The 14,178-nt window shown below is 39.1% G+C and overlaps 1 protein-coding gene across 2 annotated transcripts in view; it reads left to right on the forward strand.

Moving 5' to 3' along the window:
- Window positions 1-14,178, forward strand: part of lama2 (laminin, alpha 2) — a 351,505-nt gene that overhangs the window by 91,730 nt on the left and 245,597 nt on the right. For both annotated transcript variants that reach the window (XM_051960749.1, XM_051960750.1), the window contains exons 9-14: window positions 1,972-2,150; window positions 2,231-2,330; window positions 2,871-2,928; window positions 3,822-3,924; window positions 4,140-4,280; window positions 10,153-10,317. In XM_051960749.1, coding sequence (XP_051816709.1) covers window positions 1,972-2,150; window positions 2,231-2,330; window positions 2,871-2,928; window positions 3,822-3,924; window positions 4,140-4,280; window positions 10,153-10,317 — 746 coding nt within the window. The remainder of the gene's footprint in view (window positions 1-1,971; window positions 2,151-2,230; window positions 2,331-2,870; window positions 2,929-3,821; window positions 3,925-4,139; window positions 4,281-10,152; window positions 10,318-14,178) is intronic.

Raw genomic sequence — 14,178 nt, forward strand, 5'->3', positions numbered from 1 at the left:
TGGATCAAATTCAGGTATGGCTTTTCACTCGTCATACAGAGCTTTCTGATGCTGAGTTCAACAAAGCATTTATGTTGTTCAGTGTATTGAAAGACAACTGCAAGACACCACAGCAATCAAACACAAGTACCAGTTTTTTTTTCCGTGCACATCACAGCTATGTTGATCTATATTTAGATCATCACACATACATATCACATTTCAATAAACTGAGCTGTGCTTTACTCCCATGTTGTGCTACACTCCTGCAAATTAACAAATCAGTATCAAAATAAGATAGAATATTCCTGACTCACCTCAATTCAGAGCATCTCCTAGAAGCAAAACATGTCATTGTACCCAAAAGGGTATGTTTGAAAACCATCTGCTTCTTGAGACACACTCCCGTTTTTCAATATTCACATGCAGGATATGATAGACAGTAGCTTGGTAGCTGTACACAATGAATCTTAGTCTTCATGCAGTTACTGTAGTGCAGCATCTTTGACAGGTGTGAGACCAAAAATTACTTGGAAAAGAGTGAAATAAGGCATTTTATTGTCACTTTTACCCAAGCTGATCCTGAGTGATTATATCGTAATAGGCTGTCTTCCAATCGACTATGCTTATTTCATTGTTGGAAGCCAAAATTGTGATTGTGATTAACATGATATTCGTTGTGCAGCTCTACAACTGACACTTCTTTGTTCAGTTAAATCTTTCTTTTCAGTGTTTCTCTCCTGCTCCTCGCTCATTTTGCTGTGCAGGTGTGGAGTCTGCATATCAGCAAACTCTGAATCTTCTAAATAACAAAGTCAAAAAAGTAAATACTAACACAGTACATCCAAGACCTCCTAACCTGGACAAAAAGTAAATGTTTTATCAGACATCCTTCTCTTGTACATTAGTTATGAAAAATGAAGACTGCTGTTTTCTTGTTTTTATCAAGCAGCAAAAAGGTTGTAGCATGATGTTTTTGAGTCATTTGCATCTACATTTGCACATCTTAATGTCAACACTGAAACTATATCTCATGCAGCCCTAGGGGGAAGCTCAACAGTGACATGTTATACAGGTTAGCTTTGCCAACTCTGAGATCGCTTTGAAATGAGCCAGATCAAAAGACAAGATTTCCACTACTCCTATTCCAACAGAGCTGTGAACACTGTCCATGTGGATTAACAGTGGCTGGAGGGTATCCATGCCAACTCAGGACTGTTGAGGTCATAACTTTCAGTGAAACACAAATCTTATAACATAGACCTTATAAAACAGTATGCATTGTGTCAGGATGTGGCTGCTACTCAGAGTATCTGCCCTTCAAACCAACCATTCTGGACTGAATTTATTGTGCCCTAAGTACCCATAACATCATTCCCAATCAAAGCTTCAAGTACAGTTTTCTGAACACAACTTGCACAGCTGACTTATGTAATCCTTGTTATTTAGAACCTTTTTTATTTAATGATATCCACAGTCATGTCACACAGAGCCGAAAGTGATTAGTAGTAAATCAAGAATATCTGTGTAACTCTCAAGAACTGAGCCATGAAATCAAGGTCTAAATAAAAGAAAAGCTTTGTGGCCCGGACTCAGGACTGTTTGAATGGAAGATTTCTAATCCAGACAAACTTCAAAATATAGTTTCTTGTTAAAATTTCTAAAGACAATAGTTTTATCAAACTCAACACTGAATATTAGACCAAATGTATCACACTACACAGAAATGGTCAGGGAAGGACGACTGAATAGAAAGAGCATTTTTTTTCTCCTCTGGAATCCTGTAGATGACTCATAGTCAGATTGTAAACCTTACGGCACTGTCTGAAAAGCAGGGTAGGATGTTTTTCTCAACTTCTGAGCAGAAGAAGTAAAGGGATTAGAGAAGTGCCCCCTCTGGCTGCATATCATATTTTGATGGAGGAGGCAGGACTCAACAAATCCTATCAAATACAGCTCTGCAGCTCACCAAGTTTTTGTGTGTGTTTTCAGAGTGTAACTGCCATGGTAAGGCAGAGGAGTGCTACTTTAATCAGACTGTGGCAGATCTTTCACTCAGCCTGGACACTCACGGTCAGTACAGAGGGGGCGGCGTCTGTATAGGCTGCCGTGACAACACAGCTGGCATCAACTGTCAGAGCTGTGTTTCTGGGTACTACAGATCCACCGAGGTATGTCTCATAAGGATGCATCTCCTTAGCGCACTTGAGATTTTACTATTTGAAAATGTTTACCTTCTTCACCTGTCCAGGTGAGTGCTGAGGAGCAGGAGCCCTGTACCCCCTGCTCATGTGACCCACATGGTTCTGTCAGCCAAACATGTGTTGCAGATTCCAGCCAAGCTACGCCCAGTATGCGCAAATCTTTACATTTTGTTTCTTCGTATGTCTGCATGTTATTTGTCTTGAAATATAGATCACTTCAGCACCTCAGTAGACACACATACAGACATTTAGAGCATGCACACAATTCACATTTAATTCATTTTAAAGTGGTCCTTCAGTAATTCCAGCATTTCATCGATTCAGCCCAGCTTGATTTCCTATGGGACTGAGGTTAGTCAGGTTCAGCAGCGCGCACAGAAGCTTCTGTTACTCAAAAACGTCTACAACAGGACAGAACTATTTATATTAGAGATAATTTTACTCCTCTGTGTATTTTTGCTGTTTTTATGTCAAGAAATTGGAGCTATTTTAGGTGCTGCCTCTTCAAAGAGATACACATGCTGTCTCACTCACACTGTTTTTAAAATGAATGTGTGTGTGTGTGTGTGTGTGTGTGTGTGTGTGTGTGTGTGTGTGTGTGTGTGTGTGTGTGTGTGTGTGTGTGTGTGTGTGTGTGTGTGTGTGTGTGTGTGTGTGTGTGTGTGTGTGTGTGTGTTTGATTGACAGGCCAGCCAGCAGGGTCATGCTGGTGTAAGGAGGGTTTCGGGGGTCTGCGATGTGACAGGTGAGAGACACACATAAGCACACACATATACCCATACAGAGGGAGATAAGACACATAGTGACAGGTGAGCAGAACCTTTCAGCTGCTGTCTGCTCCAATTAGTGTTTGGAAATTACCAGAAAGTTTGCATTAAGATCTTTGATGACCTTTATTATGGCTCTATGTCATTGAGTAGACAGTATACATTTAGGGCCAGCTGTTTTATTTGTAAATTTCAGTTCTGTTTTTCTTTGACTACAACATTCTTTAATCCGTAATGGATCCTGTCTGAGATCAAAAAATGCCTCGTGATACTCCATTTCCTGTTAAAATCACAACCAGTGAATCAAACTACAAACAACAGAAACACTTTTAATCTGACCTGTAAATCTCTGAACAAGATGCTTCATTGTTAACTTGTAGATCAGTTGTTGTGTTATCATTACGCTTTGTTGCTGTAATTTCTGGTTGGATCATCTTCTTTGCCGATAAACTCAACATCCCCGTGGATATCATCCAAATCCAATCTAATCTAAATGAACAGCCTAATCTAAACGACTCAACTTTTCCTCTAAACTTTTTAATGACCTGCGAACAGGCCAGAAGCATAAGCACTGTTTTTAACATCGTGCCTTAAATGCTGTTTAATAGACTCGCTTTAGCTCTCTCCCTCTGTTAATTAGGAAGTGGTTTCTTTGTGTATTCATGTCTGAGATAGTGCATGTATGCACATCACTGAGGTCAGCTTTTTGCAGCAAAGTGGAGGGTCAGTATCTGACTCAGGAGCAAGTTGACGAGGATAGACGCAATGGTTGTTAAGAGAATTGACCTGATGAAATTGTGGTTATGGCCTGGTCTTTTTAATCATCATCACCTTTATCTTTATTATTGTTATTAAACTCATTTGTCTTCAGGTGTGCTGTCGGTTATATGGGCTATCCGTCCTGTCAGCGCTGTAACTGCAGCCTGGAAGGAAGCACCAATGCTGACCCATGTATAACACCCTGCGTGTGCAAGGTACACACACACGCACACTTGTACAGACACAAATAATGAAAGCACTCTGTGCTAACCTTTCTAGCCCTGTCATCATTATTTTCACCACATTAACACTGCAATAACATGCTTTGTGCTCATAACGTCAGTTTGAGGGCAGCCCATAAACTTTCTTCATCTTTCCTCCTCTCTCTCTCTCTCTCTCTCTCTCTCTCTCTCATCTTACTCACATGCAGGAAAATACTGAGGGAGAGAATTGTGACCGTTGTAAACTTGGATTCTACAATCTACAAGGCGACAACCGACGTGGCTGTGAGAAGTGCTCCTGTATGGGCCTTGCTAGTCAGTGCTCTGCCTCCACGTGGACCTATCAGAATGTAAGCAATGTTACATGCATATTCTTCTCCGATGATGCATTTAAATCAAATAATATCTCATTTTGTATTTCTAAAAGGAATATGTTAACATTACTCTAATGTAATACTTCAAGCAGTGTCTGAGTCACTTTAGCTCGGATCACAATTTTCCTCAGTGTTTACTTCATTTTCAGTGCAATTTAAGGCCCCTCTATAAAAACAACACAAACATGGCTAGAAGTTAAAAGGACTTAGACATGTCTTCTGTGGCACCCCGGTAGTTTAACTGGTTGATCAGGCGACCCATGAACTGGAGCTATAATCTCTGATGGTAACATGGGTTCGAATCCAGCTCATGGCTCTTTGCTGCAGGTCTGTCCCCCATACTTCTCCCCACAATACCTGTCTCTCTCTTTCTCTCCACTGTCCTGTATAATAAAGCCTAAAAGGCCAAGAAATAACTTTTAAAAAAAGAAAGAAATGTCTTCTGTGCAGTGTAGCAGGTAGAATGCTGTAAATTAAAATAATGGATAAAGAAAGAAAGTTGAACTTTTTTTTCAAATACCCACAGGTGTTAAACTGGAAAAACATGGACTGTATATACGGTCAATATTTTACCACTTACATTTTTTATATGTTTCTATTTATTATTTCTATAGTATTTATTTATTTTCTATTCTTGGTTTCCAACCTGCTCTATGTGCTGCCTGTAGCCCCAGTTCAACTGAAAACGGTTAGATTTCTTTTGTCACATAACTGTTAGTTAACACCTGAGTTGCTTTATGATTATGTTGAGGGATGCAAAATGTTTAATTTTTAATAGAGTAGAGCTAGAGCAAACTGTTTTAGTTGTAAAGTTTTAAATCAGACAAATAGAACACCTTCCTGGGATCTTTCTGCATGAAGTTTGCATGTTCATGTGTGGATTTTCTCCTCTCAGTCCAAAAACATCCATCCATCCATTCTCTATACACCGCTTTATCCTCACTAGGGTTGCGGGGGGTGCTGGAGCCTATCCCAGCTGACTCGGGCGAAGGCAGGGGACACCCTGGACAGGTCGCCAGTCTGTCGCAGGGCTACATATATAGACAAACAATCACACTCACATTCACACCTACGGGCAATTTAGAGTTATCAATTGACCTCAGCATATTTTTGGATTGTGGGAGGAAGCGGAGTACCCGGAGAAAACCCATGCATGCACAGGGAGAACATGCAAACTCCATGCAGAAAGATCCCAGGCCCAGGCCGGGATTTGAACCGGGGATCTTCTTGCTGCAAGGTGAAAGTGCTTACCACTACTCCACTGTGCAGCCCGCCCAAAAACATGCTGAGGTTAATTGGTGATTCTAAACTGTCTGTAGGTGTGAATGTGAGTGTGATTGTTTGTCTGCATATGTAGCCTTGTGACCGACTGTCCGGTCCAGGATGTCCCTTGCCTTCACCCTAAGTTAGCTCGGATAGACTTCAGCCTCCTGCGACCCAAATGAGGATCAGCAGTGTATACATAATGGATGGATAGATATAGAATAGAATGATTTAACAAAATAGAATGATTTTTAACTTTTGGTCAAGTTTCCTGACAGAATGACATGTCACACACAAGCAGTTTAAGGTATATCAGTAAGGCGGAAATCAATGATTTTTCTGTTTTTACAGTTTGTGGCAATGATAAATGTTATAATTCTGGCAATTGTTGAACAACAAAATGGTAAGACCCGCTGATCTTTTTTGCATGAGTAGCCTTTAGTTAACAGCCTAGCCTTCCCTCCGTTTCACTCCATTCACATTTACTGATGTAAATCTGAATTGCATCCATTTCTGTGCACCACAGAAGAATTACTAGAAACTGATGGTCAATTATGTGACACTAATTGCTCTGCACAATTTTGTTGTGTGTTTGCCCTTATGACTCTGTCATACCACTATTTAGAACAGCGACATTTCAACGCAGAAAAAAAATAATGAATTCAGCAGAATCCCTGCAATTACCAGATCAGCTTGCAGGGGTGTAATAAGTTTGTTCAAATCTTTTATGTCTACTCCAACTTCAGTGAACTCTGATATGCAGAATTGTACCTTTGCAATTAAACAGTCTCAGCAGTTTTGACATTTGAGGAAATGGAATGCCCAAAACAGAAGAATCAATCTTTTTTTCGGCTTATTGTAGTTGTGCTGCACTGTCCTTTTTTAATGCAACTCTGTTCAGTTGGATATTAAGCTGCTGTGACCGAAGACATTTTCACTACACCTGCTGTTCAGTTAGCTTCCAAGCTATTTGTTTTGCTAATCTAGTTTTTGTGAATGTCTGGTTAGCTTGTTAGCAGTTAGTTTGCTAACTACTTAGTTAGCAAACTAACGGCTAACAAGCTATACGGTATATACAGTCCACCCACTTGCTCTATGATTAGTAACTATGCCATCAAGCTTGCATGACCTATACTTTATCTCTTTCTGGTATGACAAGGTCTTCAGTTTTTTGTCTGTGAGATTCAGTGCAACAAAAGTTAAACTCTCCCAAAACATGATTCCTCTGAATACATAGGTATAAAATGAAACTGAATTATTCGCTGACTGCCCAAAAGATATTTCTTAGATGACAGGAAAACTGCTCTTCCACACTGGTGCACCAGTTAAATAAATATATTTCAGGCACAGGTGCAAAATAATGTAAATCAAAAGTTTTTGGCGTAGCAAGTATTAAGGGCATCTGGACACAAATCAGTAAGACTAAATCTTTACCAAATACACTGTTAGGTCAGTGGAGGTGAAAGGCAAGGAGAAGGGTAAATATGTGGAGGAGAAAAGAGAAGAGAGGACAAGACTAGAAGGGAGAAGGAGAGACAAGACAAGAAGCAAGAGGGAGGAGAGAGGTGAAGCAAGAGGAAAACAGTTTTTGACTGACAGGCGGTGTGGGAGAGGAGGGGAGAAGAGACACTGACAGGATGACAGGTCTGATTTAGACACCGATAGTGTGTGTGTGTGTGTGTGTGTGTGTGTGTGTGTGTGTGTGTGTGTGTGTGTGTGTGTGTGTGTGTGTGTGTGTGTGTGTGTGTGTGTTCAAAAGGGGAAGCCAAGGTTAGGTTAATTGCAATGACAGATGTGTGTCTGGCTGTCTCTCTTTTACACACACACACACACACACACACACACACATACACACACACACACACACACACACACACACACACACACACACACACACACACACACACACACACACACACACACACACATTCCTTCAGGAGTTAAGAAAAAAAAACTCTCTCAAGGTGTCAGTTGCAGACTTCCAGGCTGACATGTGACAGATGTACAAAACTGTTAGATTTGTTGACTTATACGTTTTTGTTGAAACAACCTCTCATTTTGGGTGAGACCTTAAAATATCCCAATATGTAGAATTTTGAAAGTGCACATCTTATAGTGACACAACCAGAACAGATATGGATATAAATCTTTCACAGTACTGACATTTTCATAGCAGCTCTTTTTTATTTGACAACTATAACTGTTGAGTAACAAAAAGTAAAAAAAAAAAAAGTAATAAATACATTTTAAAACCTTCAATTAATTCTGTGTTTTCTATTTGGATTCAAAAAGTCCAATCAAAATCGATAGAAATGAGAGTTTGTCTGCTGTTCAGTTTATAATTATGTACTAATGCGCTACAGTTTAAAAGTTTAGGCTCACTTAGAAATGTCCTTATTTTTTGAAAGAAAAGTAGTTTTTTTTAATAACAATATCATTATATTCATCAGAATTACACTCTAGACATTATTAATGTGATAAATGACTATTCTAGCTGGAAACGGCTGAGTTTTAATGGAATAACTACATAGGGGTACAGAGGCCCATTTCCAACCATCACTCCTGTGTTCTAATGCTGCAGTATGTTGTGTTAGCTAATGGTGTTGAAAGGCTAATTGATGATTAGAAAACCTTTGTGCAATTATGTTAGCACATGGATAAAAGTGTGAGTTTTCATGGAAAACATGAAATTGTCTGGGTGACCCCAAACTATTGAATGGTAATGTCAGTTTTTTTTAGAAGTCAGATATTAAAGCTTGCTAAAGAGTTTTGGGTTATCGTTTTTGTTGAACAGAAAATGCGTCTCGCCAATAAAGTGAACTTGGCTCAAAAAACATTCACCCTTCAAGTGACTGTGCACTTTGCATGTTATGTAGCTCAACAAAGGAAACGATGGCAAGTTTTGTTATAGAATAGGCAAGACTTAGGTGGCGGATGGAGAAATCTGCATTTGATAGGTTAATATTTACAGTAGCAGCAAATGAGAACCACCAACTATGCATTGTAGATAAAGCTTGTCTACACTGAACATGACTGGTGACTTGCTTTGATGTGTTTGCTGTCACATACTAATGATCTGCAGACAGCAAGAAACTTCAATGCATGGACACAAATAATCTGACTTTTTATTTTTTTATTTTTTGTGCTGGGCAATTCTATTTGAAACTTTCTGATAATACTCCTCATACTGAAATCCTTCATATAAATACATGACCATTCAAAAGTTTGGGGCCACCCAGACAATTTCATGTTTTCCATGAAAACTCACACTTTTATCCATGTGCTAACATAATTGCACAAGGGTTTTCTAATCATCAATTAACCTTTCAACATCATTACCTCACAGAATGTACCATCAGAACACAGGAGTAATGGTTGATGGAAATGTTCCTCTGTACCCCCATGTAGATATTCAATTAAAAATCAGCCCTTTCCAGCTAGAATAGTCATTTACCATGTTAACAATGTCTGGACATTATTTCTGATTCATATAATGTTATATTCATTGAAAAAAAAAAGCTTTCCTTTCAAAAATAAGGACGTTGGTCAGTGATCCCAAGCGTTTAACGGTAGTGCATATCTTGTGTTTTAACTACATGTCTCCTGGATTAGTAAATATTTAGCTAATTACATTGTTTGTCAAGTCTAAATATGGCACATTAATATGTGGCATTCTATTTTACTTACCTGTGACTTTGTACAGTTTGTCATTTAACTGCTTTACTTTGATACTAGTTCAAACAATTCATGTAGCAAGTCCTGGGCAGACTTTCAAAAAACAGAAAAGGTGGAGACCTGTGAGATGGTTTGTTGATGATTGTCAACAGAACATTTGTTCAGATGCATGCTCAGCACAAAGGCAGCCTGAAGTGACCCAAACTTCAAACGTTAGTGTATATTGAACAAAAATGTTAAAGCACGATATAATATGTTATTAAATTCTATTAATTCTGTTTAACATAGGGGAATAAGTATTTCTTTTTCAAACATATTGCATCTCTACAACAGAAAAGATGTCATGAAACAGACAGAAGTATGACTATGTTGGAAATCATAATGGGCAGATGGAAAGTGGAGTCATAGACCAAAAATTATCTGTCAGTCATGAGTCACACATCTGAGCAGCAGGGACTTGATAAGGTCCATGATGCTGCTTGTAGAATGTTGCCCTACTCTTCAGACTCTGAGAAGTTGGCGGACATTTTGGTGGACAGATCATATTGTTGGACATGTTGATCCAGAGCTATCTAAAACCATTTCTTAAATGACAAAAGGCAGAACTGTAGACACTGAAGTACCCTGCTGTAGTACAGCTGACATATCATTATACAGCTGCCAACAGCCCTTTTTCCTGTAATTTGTGACTTGTACTGTGTAATTTGAATAAAGCTGCATTTTTATAGTCACTGGTCAAGCAGTGTCTGTGTACCGATCACTGTCTCTGATCATTGAGCTTTAAAGTGCTGCCTGATGAGGTTGTGGAATTAACTCAATGATCTAAAATTTTTCATTTTCAACAGCGTTAACCAGGACAATAGATATTCAATTTTTGACCTTTTTTTTTCTTTCTGGATGTTGCTTTCAGGAGAGCACCCTGACAGGCTGGCACCTGGTTGGAGACACAGGAGGGAGGGTGTGGTCTGTTCACAGACAGACGCCTCCATACCTGAGCGTCCGACATTCAGATGTTGTGAATGACCTTGGCTCTGCCTACTACTGGAACGCACCTGGACAGTACCTGGGAAACAAGGTTGGTTGCAAGAACACACTTAAATTCATCAGTCTGTACTCCACAGTCACATCATAATATAGTTTTTATTTGAGAAACAGTAATCAAGCTTATAGTTTGACTTGCCTTATTTGTCTTGAGATGTTGAAGTATGTATAGATTATGCCTGTAACTCTTTCTTGACTTGATTTTTTAATTCACCTTCTTCTACTACTGCTTTGTTATTTTATAGTATTACTTTGTACCGTGTACTTTCCATATATCCAAATGGATGCTTCCAGGAGCTTTTTTAATCACTACAAAAATATTTAATCAGCAATCAGACCAGTCATTGTCACAATCGCAGATCAGTTGTATAATTTTGTTCTGTGTTGCCTTAATCTGATTACACTTAAATTACAGGAGGGAAGCTGTAGTCTAACGTGTCGGGCTACTGCTAACTGGCTGCTTCACACCATTAGTTTTTCTTGGCGTTATACAGTGTAGTGATAGCAGCGACATGCAAACATGTTAACACCAATGTGATGCCTCATCAGCAGGACAGGCCTAAGTATATAGACAGATCTAGTTTATGACCTAAAAATACATCCCTGGATGGAATCTGGTGGGATTGCGTCCTGCTGGGATGTTCACCACCTCCTAGCCCTGCTTCTTTGGATCAGCTTCTGCTAATGTCGACTGTTTGAAATTTTGCTGTCGTTTTCTGTGGACACGATTAGACTTTATCACTCCAGCTGGTAAATAGCTGCAGACCATGTTTCTGAAGTCGAGTTGTTGCCCCACTACAACAACAGACTGACTGTGATGTTTGTCTGTGTGTCATGCCTTAGAGGAATATACCACTGAATTTCATTACTTTGCACCCTGCAGTCCTGGCTTGTCATCTCGCTTCTTTGTCTGAGCCTCTATCCCTCCCTCCAACCATCCCTCCATCTCTGCTTCTTTTCATTGGTCTGCTCCTCTAACTCTCACTCCATCTCTCCAGGTCTCCCATTTTTTACCTCCCTGTTCCTAAATCATCATCCTCTGCTTCCCCCAAGCTCTCTTCTCTCTCCTCTCTCTCTCTATCTCTTCGCTTGCTTTGTGTCTCTCGGGGTAAACAGTGTTTCGCCTGTTGAACTCGATAATCAACTGTTTTTCTCTTAGTGCACATGCACACATACTGGCGCACAGTAGCACTCACACAGACGCCCAGGTCTATATAAGTCAGATAATGATGTGTTTTGGAGGCATTAGGGACAGCGGAGCAGAACCGCATGCCTCCAAACATGGGAAACAAACAAATTACCACTGTGTTTGTGTGTACGCGCACACGTGTGTGATCGCTAGAAGTAGTATATCAGTACTGTATGAAAAAGCAATTCTTTGCTTCAATCTATGATCGTGTTACAGAGATAGATGCAATATAACTTGACGATGTGACTTGTTTACACACACACACACAAACAAACACACAAACACACACACACACACACACACACACACACACACACACACACACACACACACACACACAGTCTCGCGTAACTCATTTGAAGGGCCCGCTGTCTCTTTGCCCAATTGTGGGGTCCACCCTTTCCAGTGATGCTAGACCTTTGTAAAAAATCAGACAAGGTAAAAAAAAAATCTAAATCATAAATATCACTTCAAATTAACAAAATTCACAACTTTTGTCTCCACACTAGTTTTTTTGTCACATCTGGGGTCCGTTTTTGACATTTAGGACTTATGAGGTCTTTTTTCACACACACATGTACTTCTATACATTTTACATCTTAATGGGGACACATTTACAATCTATGAAAATGAATTACATTACTTGGTGTTAATTTTTGTCCAAACATGCTACAGGACTGAATCAGGATTTACACTGTAATTTACATTCTGTACATTCTGTATCTTGTCTCTTTTCACTCTAAAATACTATTATGATCTGTTGTTAAAGACAAATGAATGCAAAAAGCAGTATTAATTCAGTATTATTTTAATGACAACTACAACCTAATATAACTTTCTTGAGACAATTTTAGGTGTTCGACTTGAGAGGAACTTGATGAATATCTAAAGCCAGAATTCACTGATGAGAAGCTGGAACAGGAGCGAGAGAGAACAAGAGAGAAAAAGAACAAGACAGAGAGTGAGGAGACACAAAGAGACAATGAGACACAGACAGAGAACGAGAGACGGAGAGAGAATGAGACAGACAAGACACAGAGAACTAGACATCGAGACAGAACGAGACAGAGACAAGGAGACAGAGAGAGACAAGGAGACAGAGAGAGACAAGGAGACAGGGAGAGACAAGGAGACAGGGAGAGACAAGGAGACAGAGAGAGACAAGGAGACAGAGAGAGACAAGGAGACAGAGACAAGGAGACAGGGAGAGACAAGGAGACAGAGACAGAAAGATGAGACAGAGAGATGAGACAGAGACAGAACCAGACATAGAAAGAGAATGAGACGGAGACAGACAACGAAACACAGAGACATAACATGACATAACCCTAACTAATGAACAAAACTTCGCTGGCTTATGGAACATCCCACAACAAACAAAACATTCTCTGAACAGGAAGTTAGCCATTTTAAGGCACTAAGGTGGCTGCTCTGTTGACTCCATCATTTGTTTGTGTTTGTAAAATCAACTGTGCAGATAGTGTTACCTGGCAGGTATACTTTGAAAAAATAGAAACCACACACTGCTCACATCATGTAGCCATTCACTGTAGTTTTCTTCTGATGGCAGAAATGCGATTTTTGATAAAGTATTTTACTGCTTTCCAGTCTCTGTTTCCTAGTGCTTGAGGTTCTGCAGTAATACAGCGCTCACAGTCCACTTTTCCGGGTACTTGGCTTCTCACTATGAATTTCCTTAAATGTCTGTCAACTGCAGCAGATTCCTCTGGTGTCCAGCTTCTTTTGACAGCAGATTGTTTACCTAAAGAGGCAAAAAAAGACATATGTATATTTTTCATATAATAGAAGGAAAATATCTTCAATGTGGTCCAAGAACTGTAGCAAAATGAGGACAAATCTGGACACAATTTTCAAAAGCTTAATCTCAATTTCAGACAAAACTGAATATCTGAAGGGTTAATCAAGGCACCACTGCATTATTGCTACTAGTGTTGCTTTCGTCAACAAAATTATGACTAAATATTGTTGTCAACAAACCTTGATCACATGACAAAAACGAGGTGAGACGCAATGTAAATGCTGGTCATGTGACAATAACTGTAATTAAATATATAATGCAATATTGTTGACCAATAAAAACAAGACTAAATTTGGTTTACAAAATTAGAACTTTTTTGTTGTTGTTCTTTGTGACAACCAGTCTTAAAATAACACACACACACACACACGAGGTTACAGCTTATGTAGTTGCTGCTGAGACTGCTGATTATGTGATTCAGTAGTTGGCATAATTCAGTACTGTCTGTACTTTTCTGTTAACGAATTCCACTGTATACAGCCAGTGTTTCCCATCCCATTATATTTCTCCCAAGGTCCAAACCATTTGTAGTGTTGTTATATCTTTTAAAGTTTCTATGATTCAAAATCTGACTTCAGTTTACAAGCAATAACAGTCACAAACACACATTTTATTTGCACTGTTTAGTATATGTTGTTGTGGCTCCAGCATTCATGCACCTTGTTTCTCTTTATATTAAACTTGAATTGTTTTCTGGCATTTTCATGGTGCTATTTTATTTATTTATTTTATTTAAATTTGTGTGTGTGCACTAACATGTTTGGTTGATGAAAAATAAAATATAAATATATTGTAAATTCAAATCAGAGCGTCTTTCATGTCTGGAAGTGATATATTGTTGAGTCTATAAGGTAACAATAATATAACAAAAAGATAATTTTGAATTT

Source organism: Acanthochromis polyacanthus, chromosome 16 (genome assembly GCF_021347895.1).
Source record: "Acanthochromis polyacanthus isolate Apoly-LR-REF ecotype Palm Island chromosome 16, KAUST_Apoly_ChrSc, whole genome shotgun sequence".
In the NCBI taxonomy this organism is placed as follows: Eukaryota; Metazoa; Chordata; class Actinopteri; family Pomacentridae; genus Acanthochromis; species Acanthochromis polyacanthus.